Genomic DNA, 20,507 nt, shown 5'->3' with positions numbered 1-20,507 from the left:
CAGGACTTTCTACTCTTCCATTGAGTGTTGGATATGGTTTCCAGTACAGACCTTGTTCGAGTCCTGTAACCTGTACATTCTTTTTTTTTCTTAATATAGTCTTTATTGAATTTTATAGAAAAAACAATACAATAAAAAAGACAACACAGACATATATTACATAAAAGACTAATAAAAAATTCCTCATATTCAGGTATTTACGGGGAATAACCCCAAATATATAATATAGCATATCAAGTATATAAAGCTCTTAATCATACAGTGTCTCCAACTTTATCTTAATAGAAAAAGGCTCCAGGCACTCAAGGGTTCCATCAGACAGATTTATTGAAGGAAACGGACAACAACGTTTGGACCTCACAACGAGGTCTTTATCAACTTGATAAAGACCTCATTGTGAGGTCGAAACGTTGTTGTCCGTTTCCTTCAATAAATCTGTCTGATGGAACCCTTGAGTGCCTGGAGCCTTTTTCTATTTTGATTTACTAGGGAGCTGGCCCTTCCCGGCACAGCTAAGCACCTGAGTTCCTGTGGGGAGTGAGTGCTGATTCCTGATTCTGGTGTCCAACTTTATCTTGACTTTACTACCATACCATCTCGTGTGGCTGCATGAGGTAGAAAAACATATAACAAATAGTGTTGATGGAAAAAACAGGAAATAGGTAAATAGATACAGTCTTACTCGTTGGCCGTTAAAGATTTTCTTTTTCTCTTTGGGGGGAAAATTGTTTCAGTCCAGGGGTTAATTATTATAAGAAAAAAGACTAGATGTTATGATATCATATTCAAACAACTTTCTCAAATCCGATGTTTTTTAAATGATGTGGAGTTATTCCTACACACCCCTAATTCCATTTTAAGTTTAAGTTCTAATTGTTTCTTAAATTTAGTCCATTCAAAATCCCCATTCTGTTTCCACTCTCTGGCGATAATTTTTTTTACTGCCACACAGCTGTGGATTGCAAGGGCCATTTTCGGTTGGGACATTGTAGGCCAAGATAAATGTAATAAAACTGATATAGGGGTGCTAGGAATACTAATGTTGGCTACAGCCTTCAAGTATTTTATAACTCTATTCCAAAATGTTATCAATTTTTTACATCCCCACCAAATATGTAGGTATGAACCACAAGATTCCTCACAACGCCACCAAATGTTATTTGTGGCGGGAAACATCCGGGCTAAAGTGGCAGGTACGTAATACCATCTATTAATAACTTTATAATGTGCTTCCACAAGAGATAGATCGTGGACCCATTTGGTAAGTTTAATAAATGATAAGTGCCAATCTTCTAATGATATCAAAGTATTCAAATCCTTCTCCCACTTCGAAATATTAACATTTGATGGTGATGGGGAATCTTTTAAAGTAATACATTTGACACATTTAGCATATGTCTTTTTAACATCAGGTTTTTGAAATATTTTAGCAATTTCTTCTTTTAGTTCTCCCCCAGAGGAATCCAAATGATTTTTTAGACAATTTTTTATCCTAAGATATTTAAAAATATTTCTATTAGAAAGGTTGTATTGGAGATTTAAAGTTGTAAAGGGCATGATCTTCTCCTCTATTAATAAATCATCTAAGTAGGTAATCCCAGCTTGTTCCCACTCTATAAGTGTAATATCTTCAATAACAGATTCAAGTATATGTATTTTCAAAGATTTAATTAATTTATCCTTTAGACCAATCTTTTATTTCTTTATGGCTCTTTCCGCCATGTGTATATATATATATATATATATATATTACCTATATATTTATTTAATCGTCCAAAATTGGGGTAAGGGACTCACCCACATCCCAAAGACGCCACCAGGGAGAGACCGAGGAGGAAGACAAGGCAGCGGCGGTCAGCACAGCAATCAACACGGCAATAACCGGGGGAGCGAGGATACACCAGCAAGCCGAAACAAACCAGGACCGGCTCAGCAAGGTCCGAGGAAGCGGCGATGGAGCGAGAGGTATTGTTTGGCAATATCTGCGGCATTTACGGGTGTAATAGCCCGTTATCACGGCGTCTTACTCGCCATCCTGCTGGGAGCCATCAGTCAGAGGGGGAAGCAGTCACCCCCGCCTCCTGGAACGTAGCGCGTCACGCGTGCGTTACGTCATCTCGTTCCCTCCCAGCACTGGAACATATTGACCCTGTAACCTGTACATTCACAGGAATATTATTAGACATCAAAGCTCTTTTATGTACATGTTTAGCATTCCCAATACCTGGATGAATTTGGGTCTGATTCCATGTCAGGGTGGTTCCAGGGCCTTGTGTGATAAAATGCCACTGAATGCGAAGAATTGCAACACAGATTGTAGTTATCAACAACAACAGGATGAAAAATGCAAGAAAAAAGTAACCCAGTTTTCTCCGACTTACTGGGGTCTTATTGTAAAATCCACAGACGTGTTTTTGGAGTCTTTGTACAGTATTTGTAATTCTAAACTCTCCATTTTACTGCTCATTAGTCTTTTCTTCAGACTCTGGTGAAGGGGAATCTGAGGTTCTCTTTATCTTATTTACCTTTTTAGTGGCGGCGGGTATAGCTGCGGATGCTGTAACCCTTTCTTCTACTCTGCCCTCCCTTTCAGCAGATCTGTTAGACGAAGCAATTTGGGATCTCTCAAGCTCAGGAGAGAATCAGGAGAGGAAAATCACCAAGGCCAAGCTGTTGATCATTTTTACAGAATAGCAAAAACATTCTAATCTTAAAACATAAAAAAAAATCTTATGTAACAGAAACTACTAGTACGGCGAAGTTAAATCCTTAACCTTAACTCCTACTGAGGCCTGTAACAGTCATTAACCTTAACGTCTACTGAGGCCTGTAACAGGTTTACTTAATGTCTGACTGAGGGATGGATACATGAAGTCTGCATCATCTGAATTCCAATAAGGGAATCTTTTAATTGTTCTGAATGCAGTCATTAACTCATTTATACTGATACGATGGGCATAGACATTATATCTACACTATGTCTATGTAAGGTCCCGGGTTTGTGGTCAGACGGCTACCATGACCCAGAGCAGGGGTCATTGCGCAGAAGCGGAGTGGTCAGGGCCTGATGCAGGACGACCGCACCCTCCAGGGCGCCGAGCACTCAGGGTTGTGCAGCCACATACCAGCACCCTGAGATAGCAGCGGATGTTGTCCAGTTCAGAGTAATAACCTGCAGGCACCCTGGAGCAGGTATGAGACATAAAACATAGAAATGGGCAGGATGCTGCAGGCTAGGAGTAGGGAAGCTGAGCAGAGTACAGGAGAAACATAGCAAGCAAGGGGGACAGAGTGAGCATGGGGGATAGAGCGAGCAAGGGGGATAGAGCGAGGAGCAAGGGACAGGGAGACCAAACAAGAAACATAACCAGACAAGACATACATGATACAGGGCACAACACAGGACAGGGAACAAGGCAAAGAACACAGGGGATGGAGTGAGGAGCCAGAATCCTCGGACGCTTCTCCTTTAAGCAAGGATAGGACATATTAACTGGGACACGGGGAGAGGAACCGAACTCCTCAGGTGCTTCAGGGAAAGGAGGGCAAATGTACACAAAACACTGACACACATGGATAAAGGACTAGCCTAGGACTATAAGATAACAAATGGAGATTCTGTCTCATCATATGGCCATCGTATGCTTAGCCCACCACTACGCCAAAGGACAGAGCATAGGGAAATGCAGGAATGGATTACTGCAAAGGGAGAACTAAAGCAAGGACCAGGGAAACTGTAGCAAGGACTAGGAAACTAAAGACATGCAGCTCGGCAGCCTGGATGGGGCCTGACAGAAGGATAGAAGGGTTAAAATAGTTGCCTGTTATATATGCTTCTTAAAAGTCCAGGACATTGGGGTATTGTATGCAAACGTGTCTTGTGATGTCCAGAAAACTAATTCAAGTTTCTAAAATTGGCCATTGACAGTTATAAGATAATAAAACATATAATTCAGAATATGGTTCTTATAACTATTTGTTTAAACCTTTAATTCTGCTTCCAAGTAAATATGTTTTTGTATTCAATTTCTGTCTAAAAACAATTACATAGCATTTTGGAATAAATATACATCCTACAAGTCCTGCACTTGAAGCCACTATGGCAAAAATTTCTACGGCCACCATGTTCTTCCCTTTGGTGCTCAGATAGGCCGGGATCATCGCAATCCAAACACTGCAGAACACCAGCATGCTGAAGGTGATGTACTTGGCCTCATTAAAACTGTCCGGTAATGTCCTGGCTAAAAAAGCTATAATAAAACTAACAGCTGCCAGAAGCCCCATATAACCCAGGACACAGTAGAAGGCGATAACCAAGCCCTCGTTACACTGAACGATGATCTTTCCCTGATAAGAGTGCATGTCCAGCTCCTGGAATGGGGGGGAAATGGCCAACCAGGAAATATTAATGATAACTTGAATGGATGAGCAGAGCAGTACTATAGAATTGGAGACTTTCACACTGACCCAGTTTGCCCAGGAGCTGCCGGGTTTCGCGGCTCTGAAAACAATATAGATCATGATTGTTTTGCTTAAAATACAAGACACGGCTAATGAGAAGAGGACTCCAAAAGCAGTTTGGCGCAGCATGCAGGTTACATCCTCAGGACGACCGAGGAACAGAAACACACAGAGAAAGCTCAGCATGATGGAGACCAAGAGGAGGAAGCTGAGGTTCTTGTTATTGGCTTTCACAATTGGGGTATCTCTGAACACAATGAAGATCAGTAATATTACAACAGTTACAAGACAAAACAGAATTGATGTAAAGGATAAAACAGCAGCAACTGCATCCAAATATGATAGAAACTCCACCGATTTTGGAATACATCGATCCCTTTTCTCATTAGACCATTTATCACTTGGGCAAACAATGCAGTTCTCACTGTCTGAAAAATAACGCAAAGTAACATTATGTCTCAATATGTAAATTAAAATAAAATATAATATAGTATATAGTTCCCTCCCACTAAGTGTATCCATATTAACTAATGTTAAATTACTTCTTTTTGTTTACATTTCTTAGATTTGAACTGAAAATAAAAAACAAAAATAGCCCCAAATCTAATCGCCCCAATTTTTCTTCGCCTTGTTTTAGTTTCAGGAATCATATGCCTATCCCATGCGTGTTTCAAGTCACTTGCTGCACTAACCTCTACCACTTTTGCCAAGAATCTGGTCCACTCATCTCACATGGAAGTAAATATAACGGAGGAGCTCAAAGACCAAACAAGGAACAAAAACAAAACCCCACTATAAGTAGATTTCTTGAGTAAATGTACAGTTCCTAAACCCATTGAAAACAATGCATTTTGAGCCTGTACATGTATGGGCTTTGTCATTAAGGGGTTAAACCGTTACTACTTTTTATGTTTTTAATGGGGGGGTTTTAGTACACTGAGGCGCATTTGTGAAAGTGAACCAGCTGTGTGCAGAAGCATGGAGGTTGGAGCTTGTGTAAAAAGGTCTTTCACATAATATCTGTAAGGTGATTGGTATCACAGCTGGTTGTCGGCTGCCAGGTAGCTTTTCTGCTCCCCCCGGGTGGGAGAGGTTATGCCCAGCTCTAGTCAACCCATGCCTGTCTTGTTTGTCTATTATTGTGATCACTTATAGCTACACCTGCCCCTCCGTGTGGCTCTCAATACCCCCCAACTCCACCCATGGGCGTAAGAACCCCCAGTAACTCATGCAGGGGGGGACCGATAATGAAGAAATCCCCCCCAGGGGGGTAGTTAGTGTGAGAGGGCTTACATAGTGTGAGAAGGGGGAGATGGGGTAGATAGTGTGAGAGATGGGGAGAAAGTGGGGATCTGATGGGGGAAAATGCTGTCCCCCCCAGATTTTAGGGGCTCCTACGCCCATGACTCCACCCTCTACCTTACCAGGAGCAGGCTTTCATTCCTACCCACCTACTCTGAGTAAATTATGTGTATGATTCTATATAATCTATTATACCAGATCTATTGGATATCTCTCCCTCTGAGCACCGGACACAGTCATAGCAGCAGATTTGTGTTCCAGGTCTCAGGACTTTTCGATATCCAGGCAAACAGTTCTCTGAACACTGAGACCTTGGAATCTACAAACAGAAAAAAATAATTCTTGTTTTAGCCACTCTTATAAATTAGTAAAGAATAAAGAAGCACAATCACAGAATAATAGATATATCTACAAAAATATTCTAAATAAAGATGTAATTCCTTTGTTTTGAAAAATACATTCGGAGTAGAACATGATTGGATGATTAGATAATTAGAAAATCATTCAACAAGATCAGAATAATTCATTGCCTTAGAATCTAGAAAAAGTAATATCCTAAAAGCGCCTAGTATTCCCTATTCTAATACATTTATGCAATAACCGTGCAAACAGCAGCATATGAAAGTGTTCTCCAAGGACAGTATAATAAGTGCACATGCAGTGGACATTGTCCATGTGGTGGCTCCACATAAAGTGCAATCATAAACCTGAAGGTGCCGCGAAGATGCGGACGAAGAAGAAAATGCATGAGTGAGAATGTGAGAGAGTGAGTGAATGTGGATCCAGAAATGTTGCTTTTTGCATTGTTTTCGGGGGAGGGTCTGGCCTCATTTTCTCATTAAAGCCTCATTAAAGCTTGCTGCTGTGTTTTCTTTAGGACTTAGGACTGTATATACAGAGAGCTTGGATCCATGCAGGCTTTTCTAAGAGGCTAGAGCTTTGCAGGATCCAGTCTATGATTCCTATGTGGTCTGCATCAGGCATAGGTGCTGGGCATTAAAACCTGGAGCCTGGCGATCAGAGACTGTTGTGGAAAGAAGAATTGTCCTCTATGCTCCCAGGGCAAGGAGATCCCCTAAAAAAGACCTGAGGTATCCCTGAGGTAAGGGAGGAAATACTTGCCTGGACATTTGTGTGTTGTCTGGGGGAGGTTTTCCAGCGCCTGGCTTAGCGAGGTCTGGCTGGGAGGTCTGGTTAGTGGGTGTTTAGGATGGTCAGTCTTAAGTGTGACGTTTATGGCTCTCAGGCTACAGGGTTTTTCACAAGTTAGAACCATTGCACCTTCAAAGTGGTTTTGTTTTACCATCTTTAGGATGTATGGTGCTGGTGAGTATATATTATTTCTGTTAAATTATTTTTAATATACTCTATGCCTGTAAAGTTTATAGAAATGTAGCTTAATTCTAATGTAGGAAAACAAAAACAATAATCCCCCCCCTTACCTGGTTGTCTTTGTTCCTCCATATTGCTAAATGCGAGTCAATGATTAGCTGCTGGCCCTCTGGAGCCCACTCAGTGAAGTTACCCACAATGTTTTTCAATGCAGACTTATTTGATAAAAACACCCAATTTGTAATTATGTAATGGTATGCAAATTCTCCATGTTCATCGTATAATGTACGGTCCAACTGTGATGCAATTGTTATCCTTTTTATATAGCGATGCAACTGTTAAAAATGATTTAGAACAAAACAAGAGGACATTCATAGTCACAATGTAGGAGAGTTTTCTTCTGTCTTTAATCAAGAAAATAAAAATACCTCCTATTTTACAACAGAACCCACCCAAACACTCAATTAAAATAGACCTACAGCTGACCTCTAATAACTAGATGTTATTCATCTACTAGAACTTCATATGATTAACTAGAATCAACCTTTCATAAAATCTACGACAGAACCGTCCATCACTGGGGCCACTGGAGAGGTCTGACTGCCAGCCCCCTCTCTATTGACTATGGGCCCTGACTTTGTAAAGACGTCTGTGTCCACCCCAGCAGTATCATCTCATCAGTTGCTGAGGGGATTATCTCTGGCAGACAGCCAGGATCTGCAACCAGGGAGTGTCCACCATTGTTTTACTTTGATATCAGACCCCCCCCACCCCATGGAGCACTACTATGTTGTCCCCCCCCCTTCCCCCCATTTCCACCACTACAGACATTTACCCGGGCCATCCCTGATAGTGGAGGTTGGGACCCCTTTTGTATTGTTAATTCCTTTACTGTCCCTGTTGTCTCTGGAAGGCAGATTAAGGGGGTGGTTTGTATCCCAATATCTTGTTTTATGTTAATGTGTTTTTTGCTGGATATATCCAGCCCTGTGTGTCTAAAATAAATCAGTCTTCGTTTGGTTTTACCCTACACTGAGTCTCGGCTAGGGACTGGGGAACCGGGGAAAGTGTGTTGTCCCAAGCTAAGGGAGCACAAGTCAGCGGAGGTAGTCGGTCGGACTAGCCAGATCTGTGACAGCATCAAACTACAGCACATCATTAGAACCAAAACAACCAGGGTCATCGAGGCACAATTTAGGAGAAAGTATTGTTCTTTGATGAATAATTGTAACAACTTTGTATTTTGCATGTGAGCTACAATTAGTGTTAGAATGGTAATATAACTTAAGAAGTAACAATTAGAAAACAAAATTATAAAATATACGATATACAACATAAAGGCTTGTAATAAGTTGCAGTCATTTGCAAGAAACTCAAACATTAAATGCTGTTTCACTTCTCCTCAGTGCTGCATGTGCTGCATTTGTCGGCCCACATCCATGATGCAAATCTCCTGTTCCACCACATCCCAAAGGTACTCTATTAGATTGAGATCTGGAGACTGTGGGGGCCATTGGAGTTCAGTGAAACCAGTTTGAGAGGATTATTATTGTCTTTTATTTCCAACAATTTATGCAGCCCTAAATACAATACATATATTTAAGGGGTATGAGAAGACGATCATTGACAGACAAACTGATACATTAGGTGGAGAGGGCCCTGCTCGCAAGCTTACAATCTTGAGGGAATGAAGTGAGAACATAAGGTACAGAGAAAGGGTGAGAGGTAGTGTGGGGTTGTATCAGTCACATGGAAGTTCTAGCAGCTAAAAGGTTATGCTTCTCTGAAGAAGTGGGTTTTGAGATGTTTCTTGAATGTTGGGAGGGTGAATGCTGAAGGTTCGGTGAAAGTAGATTCCAGAGATATGGGGCAGCCCTATTTTTTTGATGATAGGTTTCTGACTTAAAGGGATAGACATGGTCAAGATTTAAATGATGCTCAATTAGTACTAAGGGGCCCGAAGCCTGCCAAGAAAATGTCCCCCACACCATTACACCACCACCAGCCTGAATCATTGATACAAGGCAGGATTGATCCATGCTATCGTGTTGTTTACACCAAAGTCTGACCCTGCCACCTGAATGTCGCACCTGGTGTCGAGACTCATCAGACCAGGCAATGTTCTTCCAGTCTTCCATTGTCCAATTTTGTATGTATGTTTTGTATGAAAATTTTCCGGATGTATGTGTTCCATTACTGCAGTGCCCGTTCAAAGAGTATTACTGTTGCTCCGGGTTATTGTGTTTCTAGTACTTGTGCTATATATGTGTCTATTGTGTACCCAACCTTTGCTTGTCTTCTGACCTTGATCCTGTGGGGCCTGCCCCAACCTCGGATATCCTCAACTTTGCTTCTGTGCCTTTTCCCTATTTTTGGCTTTGTCTTCGCTTCCTTGTGAGTCCACTTTACCGTCTCTGCAACATGGGTTCAGCTACCTGTGCTACCCCAGGGCCCTGCGTAACAGCTGAGCCTGTATGAATTGTAGCCTCAGTTTCCTGTTCTTAGCTGACAGGAGCGGCACCCTTTGGGGTTTTCTGCTGCTGTTGCCTGTCTACTTCAAGGTTCGCCATGTTGTGGGATTCTGCATACCTTGGTTGTAACGAGTGGTTATTTGAGTTACTGTTGCCTTTCTGTCATGTTAAACCAGTCTGCCCATTCTCCTCTGGCCTCTGACACCAACGAGGCATTTTCGTCACACAACTGCCGCTCACTGGATAAACCCTAGAGATGGTTGTGTGTGAAAATCCCAATAGATCAGCAGTTTCCGAAATACTCAGACCAGCCTGTTTGGTACCAACAATCATGCCATGTTCAAAGTCACTTAAATCCCCTTTCTTCCCTATTCTAATGCTCGGTTTGAACTTCAGCAAGTTGGGTGTACCTAATAAAGGGTATATGTATATCTATATCAAATCATTATTTAATTACACTAAACATAAAAAGGTGAATTGTGAGTGAAAATATAGTAACCATGGCAATATAAGCTTTAGATACTATGATGGGAAAACCCTCAGTCTTGAAGTGGTTAAGGCGGATGCTTTATGGATTTCATTCCAGCAGAATTGTGTAAATAATCATTTAACATATACTTTAACATGCATTCATTCTCTACACTTAAGCTATTTGGTGGTAGACAGGTTATTGAATCAAACCCATCTTCTAGGAAACCATACTAAAAGGTATCAGTATAACATTTACTAAGATGCTGCACGTTTACATTTGCCTCCTATTAATCTTTCTCAAGGCCATGGTCTAGATATTATTGCTGCAACTTGATTTCAGACATTGAATCATAAACCATCCTGTTTCCATCTTGGTTTTCACCATTGGACGATTTCAGGGATCACTGAACCCGTCTCTATGTGTCATATATTTATCAGTAGCTATAAAGGCTGACAAGAATTCATATTCTTAACCCCTTCAATCCCAGGGGTTTTTGGTACCTCAAAGCCCAGAGCAATTTTGCCATTTTTGGGGCATGTCGGTTTAGCGATGATTCTCTTTTCCTGTGAATAGTGTACCCATGTAAACTATATATTGTTTTTTCAAGGAGAGATAGAACTTTCGTTTGATACCATAGTTGGATGATTAGCTGAAAATTTAGAATGAGAAATTTAGTAAAAACTAGCGAAGATTAGAAAAATAAACATTTTTTTTTACATTTTCCATCTGAATCCTCACAAAATTAGGTAAAGTGATGGAAAATCCCCTCCATGTTTATCAATTCAGGTGTCCTGATTTCAGAAATACCTAATTTATATAGATTTTCCAGACTTTCCCAGCACCAGGGAGCATACTATTAGGTGTACAATTTTGTATAATTTTTATGCCTATGGCTTAACGGGTTTGGGGGTTGTGAACAGGGGCAGGAGGGTTATACTGGCTAGATGTTATGCTAGGGCAATGGGATGTAAGGTTTTTTTAAGAATTTTTTTATATATTTTTTTTTATTTTAATTTTTTTTTAATTTTTTGTATTTTTTAAATTTTTTTTTTTTATACAGTAATGGTTAGAGGTCCTCCTAGGGACCTCCTGAACATACCAGTGATGTCACAGTGACATCACAGCTCATATTATAATTTTTTTTAGTATTATTTATATTATTATTTTAATGATTTATTTAATATTATTTTTAAATGACTAACCGTTTTTTTTCCCAGCTTTTCTCTTACAGGCCGGGAGGGGGAGTGAGAGAGATGGTTTCTCACTCCCCTCCCCGCGATCCCCCTGTGATCTCTATGCAGGTCCTCACAGACCTGCATAGAGATCGCAGCGTCTCTGTGCCTCATCGGAGGGCAGGATATCCCCGCAGGAATGCGTTTGCAACTGCACGATCGCGCGATCGGGCAGTTTACCGGTAACAGCTTACCGGCTTTCATGCCGGAAGCTGTTACAGGCGATCGGACAGCAGAAAGCCGGCAAAGCCGGCTTCTGCTGTCAGTGGGGAGTCCAGGCTGTCAAACGACAGCCTGGTCTCCCGTGCAGCGGCAGGGATGTGTCCCTGACGCTGCACGAAGGGCTGGACGTACCGGGACGTCCATAGGGGTTTCTTTGTGGGCGTTTTTTGGACGTCCCGGTACGTCTATAGGGGATTGAAGGGGTTAAAGCCTTAGAAATTCTTCCTGTATGTCCGTCAGTGTCTGACACGTGAAGCCGTCTGTATTTCATACATACCTGGTGTCTATTGATGTTTTCAATTATATTTCCTTTTGCGTTCTCGTTATAAAATAAGTGCATGTCATGAAAAGCTTTAGCTAAAGCACTCACTGAAATAAACACCCGAGGAGAAACACCAACCATCAAATGATTTTTAACAAATAATATACGTTTCCCACTGCAGTTACACAGAGATATTTTATAGATCTCTTCATAAAGCCTATTCTTTTCAGAATTTTCTGATAAACATTTATAATGCAATGCCCATATATCTTCGAGAAGCTTGTCTGCTGGACGGTTTGAAGGATGGATATTATCAAAGAAACTTCCGATATCCGGCAGCGCTAGAGCATGCAGTTCTATGGCCAGACTGCTATTCAGGGGTTCTACAAAGAAATCTGTGAGATATTCATTGGAAGCCCAGGCAGGAGGAAGGATTAATGTTATATCTTTATGTTTGAGACACAGAGTTAAAATGTCAATAATTCTGGTGCTGAAAGAGCCGCAGAGTATAATAATCCGAGCCGATGACATTAAAACAGTTTCTGACATCATTTTCATATTTTCAGAGAGTTCTTGTGATAAAATAATTTTTACAGTGAAGGAAATACAAATTCCATAACTGGTCAGATACGCTCTCAGAGCCTGACTCTCTGTCTCTCCGGTGTCATCATCAACCGTGAGAATTCCCACCCAGGTCCATCCGAAATGTTTTAGAATCTTCAATATAATTTTATTATAGACAAGATAATTTTGAACAGAGCGGAAGAAATGCGGATAAACACGTCTATCACTCAGCGCATAGTCTGTCGCTCCATAACTGATCTACAAAACGGAAGAGAAAAGTGTAAACATTCTGCAGTAAAGGTTTCTAATAACAGCTTGGAGTCAGACATGGTTGTGATCTCACCATGAAACTGAATGCTAATGTCAGACAATACATGGAAGACCATTCAGTTTACTCACCTGTGCGTATCCATACACCCCTAGTAACTGTGCTACGGGAATGGTAGTACTTGAATGGTGATCGCCAATAAATCCAGCCACGTTGTTAGAATTCACACAAGAGTAATTAGGGACGGTCATGCCGCGGCCAGACAAAATCTGAAGAATGCTTTTCACAGCTTTTCTTTCATCTAAACAGGAATCATATATATGATAACCCAGGGTAATATTTGGTAAAATGTTTGGGTCGTTGTTCAATATTTCAATAGTGAAAAGAAAGACCAGTAAATTGATGTAATCCATGAGGCTTGGCCTGTAAAGGTAGAAGAATTAGATTAAAGCAGAAGAACATAGTCAGAGGTCTGCCAGATAAAAACACTTATTAAGACTTTGTAGGAATACCATGTTACCATCAACTGGCAAAGGTTCTAGATTTAAACAAATGGCAAAACAGGTCATGGATCAGTAGAGAGTACTAGCCTGAGTGCCGTAATTACCCTCACATATTTATTTAATGTAGGGTATGTCATGCCCTGCACCTTTGTGAGAAAGATTTCTGTCTCAAGCCCTGCCTGAGATGGTTGCAAATGTCTGAATACAGTGGACAGTGGTGGTCATGGCTGAGTCTGGTCCCACCCAATACAACATGTGGCCCCTCTTCACAGATTGAAAATGTCTATTTATTTGTTTTTTAAAAAGATACATCTACAAGATATAGAAAATTCACCTTATATACTTCTTTTGAATAGAAAAATCGTATGAAATATAGGAATCCTTGGGAGGTACATAGTATAGTCCCTCTATTTCTGTCTGTTCCCTCCTCAAACTCTCAATCTCTTTTTTTTTTTTGCGCATCCTAATGTATTTTAATTTTCTTGCTAATTCTACATAGTGTCAGTCCTAATGTTTCATGAAATGGAATAAATGCAAATCCTTTGTGAAAGTAAAAAGTAAGAGTTGGTTTAATAAATAAAAAAAGTCAATATTTTGTTTAACCCTTGTCATGCATTTATCATGTTCTCAAAAGGGGGATATCAGCTCCTTAGTGTAAAACACAATGACCTCTGTTTTACAGATACGTATTTTCTCCAATATCCTCATAATATTTTTTTTAATCTATATGGGTAGATTTACAAAAAGATATTAACTCTAACAATCAAGTCAATAGCATAAAATTCATAATATTGCAAGAAAAAAACAACACATCTTACATTGTGTAAAGTTAATTTCACAAAACAGCCTAATAAAAAGTAATAAATATGTATATATTGACCTCAAAATAGCACTAGAGCCTGTGTGCAAGTTATACCACGCAGGGGGAAATAAAAAATGTAATGTATGAAAACAGCTGGACAGCAACTGGATTTACTGCTTAACACAGTCACTGGGTTAGTTGCTTTAGGCTCTCTATAACATCAGATATTTCTTCATTTGTTTTGCAGATATTATTTTTATGGTTAGTTGTGGGAACTTACATGACACAGACGATTTTGGGTAAATCATGATCCTGTCCAAAAAAAATAAAATTCTTCATTTGATTATTCACCGTGAGAACTCCTCCAATTATAAGGTCCCCATCTTTAAAATACTCAAAGTCTTCCAATGGTCTGATGACTTGTAAATGACAGGCCGGTGCTGGGCTCTGGATCTCAGATCTGCAGGGCGTCATACAAAGGAGCAACAAACAAACGAGACGTTTCAATGGAAGAGACCCAGCGGTCAGCATCATGCAGCTCAGTAACCTGTCGTGTGCCAGAGAGTGTCTGCCGGGTTCGGTGGAATCGAGCACCGTGTGGGTCAGTGGCATCTGCTGCATCTGATATCATTGTAATGAACCTGAACATCTCGGCTCTTTTTATACAGTGCGGTCTCATTCATTGCAATGGAGTCTCAATATAGATGCAGGACTTTGTGTTTTGGGATCGGAATTCTATGTTGGTTTTAAATTATAAGAAAACCGCAGAGCGCCGGCAATTGTCTGCATGGACAGAAATATACAAACACAGACTTTAATCAAATGTCTTTAGATTATTAGTTAGTTATAGCAGGAAGTTTCACTCATCGGCAGTTTTGTGCTCCATAATAATATTTATAAAGTTCTCTCAGACGTAAATGCCTTTCAAAACTTTTTAACTTTATCATTGATCTTTTAGCATATGTAATCTTTTGCTCCCTATGCATTTTTTTATTAAATATAATTCATGTAGGTCTTCATATATTTTGTTTTTTGGTGCGATTATATTCTATCTTACTATTTTAAAGGAAAAGTTTGAAAAGTTCGTACAGAAAATGCATCACTTGTCGTAAAGTTATTTTTTTTCTAATTATGCATTACTTCCTATAATCCCCAGTGTATATCGCATCAGAATCCCAATGTAAGTCAAAACAGGAAGTAATAACCCACTTCCTGGACTCTCCCTGCATTGTATCCAAAGACTGCGCACATGCCTTAAACAGCCATAATTTACAAAACAGTCTTTCAATTAGTTTGCAATGTAAGCAATAGTTGCCAAGTATGCAAATCTAACTTGAGTTGTTACAAGAGATTCACAGTTAAGATGGTGTTCTGGGTCTTCACCATATGAATGAAGCTGGAACCTTTGTACCACTTGTCTGGTCTGGAGACTGGAGATAGTGGGTCATAACTGTCCTATGGGAATGTCAGTACTTGAACGGCGATCACCAAAAAATCCAGCCACGTTGTTAGAATTCGCACAAGAGTAATTAGGGACGGTCATGCCACGGCGAGACAAAACACGAAGAATGTTTTTTGCAGTTTTTCTATGATCTAGACAGAAATCTTATATATGATAACTCATGACAGGAGTAGTCTCGACTCTCGGGCTATGCCACGTCCAATAATCACACAAATAAACACAGACACCAATGGGGGATGATAAGGCCACAGCCGATTTCCTAACAAAGTCATTGCATGCAACATGTGAACATAAAAAGTGCGTTAACACGACAATGACCCAAAACCATTTACATAGGAAACAGGATCAACAAACGGTGATGCCCCGGCCGAGGTACCACCAGTTATAACACCACATGACACAAGTCCTATTCCCACCCCCTCTCACTCTCTTCTACTTCTTCTAGCTTCTGGGGATATCTCCCCAAACCCTCCTTTGGTGCTCTCTTCCTCATCCTCTCCCAGTCAACATTCCAGAAACCTCAATAATCTTTTCCACATATCCTGCCGCTCTTCTTACCCCCCCATTTACCTTTGCACTCTGGAAAGTCTACTTTGTCTCTAGTTCCTTACACCTTCTCTCTCTAACTGAAACCTGGCTAACCTCTTTGGACACTGCTTCTCCCGCTGCTCCCTCCTATGGTGGCCTACACCTCACTCACACTCCCAGACCTGATGACAGGAAGGGTGGAGGGGTAGGCTTCCTACTCTCCCCTACTTGTACTTTTCAACCTATTCCCTCTGCTCCATCACTCTCTTTCTCCTCATTTGAAGTCCATGCTATCCGACTATTTTATCCCATCTCCATACGCATTGCTGTTATATATCGCCCCCCCCCCCTGGCCCGGCTAACATCTTTCTTGATCACTTCTCCTCATGGCTTCCTCTCTTCTGAGGTTCCTTCTGTTGTCCTTGGGGATTTCAACATCCCAGTTGACACCCCATTGAGTCCCATGGCTTCAAAATTTCTTTCTATTACCTCCTTGTTTGATCTCCAACAACATATTAACTCCCCTACTTATGATGATGGTAACACCCTGGACCTTACTTTTCTAGCATATGCTCTCTCACTAACCTTTCTAATTCCCCTTTCCCCCTCTCTAACCTTGCCTCATACTCGCTCCCTTGCACCCCTAACCAGATACCTCAGCTCTATTAATCTTCAGAATTTCTCAATCAATTTACTCCCTCTCACCTCTGCAATCTCAAACATGTCATGCCCTAACAATGCTACCTCTATCTATAACTTTACCCTCCCTTCTGCTCTGGAGCATGTAGGCACACGACTGTAACCCGAAACCTACGACGATGTTCCCGCACTGCTGAACGTAGTTGGGGAAAGTCTCATTCCATGTCTGACTTATAAATTATTGCTACGTTCCTACTACTCTGCTCTCAACCTTGCTAAAGAAACCTACTTCACCCCCTTCATCTCCTCCCTGTCTCACAACCCTAAACGACTCTTTAATACTTTCAATTCCCTGCTTCGACCAATCCCTACTACCCCTTCCACTAACCTTAATGCATCTGACTTTGCCACATTCTTCAATAATAAAATTCAAACTATCAGAGATGACATATCTGCACAGTCACGGCCCTGCCCTCACCCTCCCTCTGACTATGCGCCCCGCTACCCACTGAACTCTTCTCACTTCACTACATTAACTCATTTCTCTGCTGTCACCGAAGAGGATGTACATGCTCTTCTTCTTTTATTCTTGTCCAACCACATGCCCCCTTGACGCGATCCCTTCCCATCTCACCCAGTCTCTCTCATCTACCCTTGTCCCTACTCTAACTCATACCTTCAACCTCTCCCTCTGTCACGGTCCGCGTCACGGACCGCAACGTAGCGATTCCACCGAGTACCCGCGGCTAGCGGGTACTCGAAACTTACCTCTCACGCGGCTCCGGGACCTTGCTTCGAGGTGCCAGCATCCAGCAAGCACCCGGGGCAGGTCCTTCTCGGTATCCCCATCGCAAGTGATGGGCGGTACGTACGGGGGCGAACCACGCCCCTCTCTTATAGCTTGCCTCCCTGGAGACTAACGTTACGTCACCCGTTGGGGGCGGAGCCTGGTCTAAGCGGCAGATTCAAAAGCCGAGCACTGACTTCCATTCAGTGCTCGGTTATTGTTCCTGCTGAGTAGTGCATTATAGTTATACTTACCTGATTGTCTCTCCGTTGCTGAACTGTGCCTGTTCTTGACTTCGCTGCCTTCTCCACCCCTGACCTGGCTTGTCTGATAACCATCTCTGTTGCTGTCCCGTGCCTGTCCCTGACTTCGCTGCCTTCTCCACTCCTGATCCGGCTTGTATGATAATCATCTCCGTTGCTGACCTGTGCCTGTTCCTGACTTCGCTGCCTTCTCTACTCCTGACCTGGCTTGTCTGACGATTCTTGATACATCAGTGCCTTTGCTGCATACTGGGTTCCTCACTTGTATTCTCAAGAACTTTGTGACACCCTCACTACTGGATCTGTCCCATCCTCCTTCAAGCATGCTACCATTACTCTGTTGGATCAACAGCAACAAATTAACAGATATAGCCTTTTTTCAGCCTATATAACTATGTAACTCTTATCTTGAAAAAGTCCTCCCTCGCCCCGACTGATCTCTCCAATTAAGATCCCATCTCTCTGCTCTCTCAGTTGGGGTACCCCAAGGCTCAGTTTTAGGACCCCTTCTGTTTTCTCTTTACACTTCCTCCCTTGGCAAACTTATCTCATCCTTCGGTTTTACACTACCACCTGTATGCTGATGACACCCAGATCTATCTATCCTCCCCTGATCTCTCCCCCTCTGTCTTAGATTATGTAACTAACTGGCTTGCATCTGTCTCTACCTGGATGTCTGCACGTTTCTTGAAATTTAACCTCTCCAAATCTTCCCTCCCTCCAATGCTAAGATTCCCCCATCTATCTCCCTTAATGTTAGTGGCGCTATCATCTCCCTGTCTACTCACGCACGGTGCCATACTCAGTCTGTCTCTAAAAACTGTCGTCTCCATCTTAAAAATATTGCCCGTATCCGTCCCTTCCTAATACAGCATGCCACTAAGGCTCTTAGATTACTGTAACTCTGTCTTAGCTGGTCTCCCTTCTTAACCGTCTTACCCCTCTACAATCCACCATGAATGCTGCTGCCAGACTTATCTTCTCTCAAGTCACTTCACTAATTCCTCTTCCCTCTGTCTTCCTCTCAGTCTCTTCACTGACTGCCTGTGTGCTTCAGGATTCATTTCAAAGTCCTCACTCTTACTTTCAAACACAGTGGTTCCCCTCCAGGGGAGGGCTGGCAGCCTAAGGCCTGGGGGGCAAGTCTAGTCAACTGGCCCATTGCACCATCAAAGTGGCTGCGAGCGACATTGAAAGTGGCCGTCGTGCGGCAGTCACTCCACCAGCGCCTAATGAAATTAAAGTGGCCGGCGTGCACACACTGCATGCCTCAGCTCTTCATCACACCCCTTTTAAGACGTGGGAAGAGGAGCTGAGGCATGGCCGTTGGGTCTGACAGCCGCATGATGCAGGGGCGTACCTAGAGTATTTGGCACCTGTGGCAGACCCTGTATGTGGCACCCCCCCCACACACACTTTAAAACTGCATAGTTTCTATGGTTAGGCAAACATTGACAGGGGTACAGCAAAATTGTTATCATTATATACTTAGGGATTACGCAGCACCACCGTCAATGTGTGTCTATACATTGAGCCAGACACTGACAACCCCTATCACTATATACTAAGCCAAACATTGATGTGGTGTAGGCTTACCACTTTAGTGACTGGCATAGTGTATATAGTAGGGATGCACCGAAATGAAAATTCTGGACTGAAACTAAAAATTCAGCATTCACTTGGCCAAAACTGAAAAAAAAACAAAACAAAAAAAAACTTTAAAATACTTTATTAAAAGTAACACCAAAATTAGACAAAAAAAATCAACATTAACATATATATATATATATATATATATATATATATCTATATATACATATATATAACAACAATCACAATCCTATCATGCCCAGGTTCTAGCATGTGCTGGCTGACTTAGCATGATAGGAGTGTGATTGCTGTTTGCAATTATATATATATATATATATATATTTTAATACTGTCATTGAATTATTCTGTCCAATAAAAGTGTTAACACACCGAAGTTGGACCAAAAAATAATTTATAACAGCAATCACACTCCTATCATGGCTAGGCAGCCACTACATGCTGGAATCTGGGCATGAAAGGAATGTGATTACGGACTCCCTATGCCAAGCTATCCCCCAACACTTACACATCCATGCTATCTGAAACCCTCATTCACAAACATTTAGCATAACACCCATCACTCTCACACACTTACATTCAGAATATTACCCATCACTCTCACACACTTACATTCAGCATAACACCCATCACTCTCACACACTTACATTCAGCATAACACCCATCACTCTCACACACACTTACATTCAGCATAACACCCATCACTCTCACACACTTACATTCAGCATTACACCCATCACTCTCACACACTTACTAATCCACTCTCTCCTACCTTTTCTTCTTTCACTCTCACTTTTCCTCCTCTTCTTCTTCTTCTTCCTGTCCTGTGCACTGAGCGCGGAAGACGGTGGGCTTGGCTTCAGTGTTGTGCGCCGGGATTTGACATCAAGTCCCGGTGCACAGCCACAGTTGCTGCGCGCATCGTTTCTGAAGGCGTGCCGGCATGGTGGCACCCCTCAGATGAGGGGACCGCCCGCCCCCCCCCCCCCCAGGTACGCATGACGGCCGCATTTAATCCTGCTCGCGGCCGCTTAGTTTTTAACTTTGCGGCCGCAGCGGCATTGAATGCTCGTCTGCCGGTCATCCGTCCGGCCTACCGGCCCGGATTTAGGGCGGCCTGGGGGGCAATTGCCCCCCAGCCCAGCCCGCCCCTGTTCCCCTCCCTACATCTCCTCACTTATCTCTAAATACACTCCTAACAGGTCTCTCCGCTCATCCAATGATCTTCTTCTACCCTCTCCTCTTTCTCCAGGGCTGCCCCTATCCTCTGCAATGCTCTCCCCTGGCCTATCCGTCTTTATCTGCACCGTTATTCCTTCAAAAAATCCC

At 42.0% G+C, this 20,507-nt stretch overlaps 2 protein-coding genes across 2 annotated transcripts; both read right to left on the bottom strand.

The window, feature by feature from the left end:
- Positions 1-3,972: 3,972 nt before the first annotated feature.
- On the bottom strand, positions 3,973-7,939 carry LOC149280999 (vomeronasal type-2 receptor 26-like). Its single transcript, XM_089499815.1, has 4 exons — positions 7,931-7,939; positions 7,206-7,430; positions 5,959-6,082; positions 3,973-4,889 (listed from the first exon to the last, which is right to left on the bottom strand). Exons 1-4 carry the CDS (start codon positions 7,937-7,939, stop codon positions 3,973-3,975), a joined length of 1,275 nt encoding a protein of 424 aa, XP_089355941.1.
- Positions 7,940-8,497: 558 nt separating this feature from the next.
- Positions 8,498-17,719, bottom strand: LOC149280998 (vomeronasal type-2 receptor 1-like). Its single transcript, XM_089499814.1, has 4 exons — positions 17,562-17,719; positions 12,718-13,009; positions 11,770-12,576; positions 8,498-8,596 (listed from the first exon to the last, which is right to left on the bottom strand). Exons 1-4 carry the CDS (start codon positions 17,717-17,719, stop codon positions 8,498-8,500), a joined length of 1,356 nt encoding a protein of 451 aa, XP_089355940.1.
- Positions 17,720-20,507: the final 2,788 nt, after the last annotated feature.

The sequence above is a fragment of the Sceloporus occidentalis genome, unplaced genomic scaffold, assembly GCF_023333645.1.
Source record: "Sceloporus occidentalis isolate IW3139 unplaced genomic scaffold, rSceOcc1.0.p SCAF_140, whole genome shotgun sequence".
NCBI classification, from domain to species: Eukaryota; Metazoa; Chordata; class Lepidosauria; order Squamata; family Phrynosomatidae; genus Sceloporus; species Sceloporus occidentalis.
The sequence above is the reverse complement of the archived record's forward strand: the minus strand, read 5'-3'. Positions and strand labels throughout refer to the sequence as shown.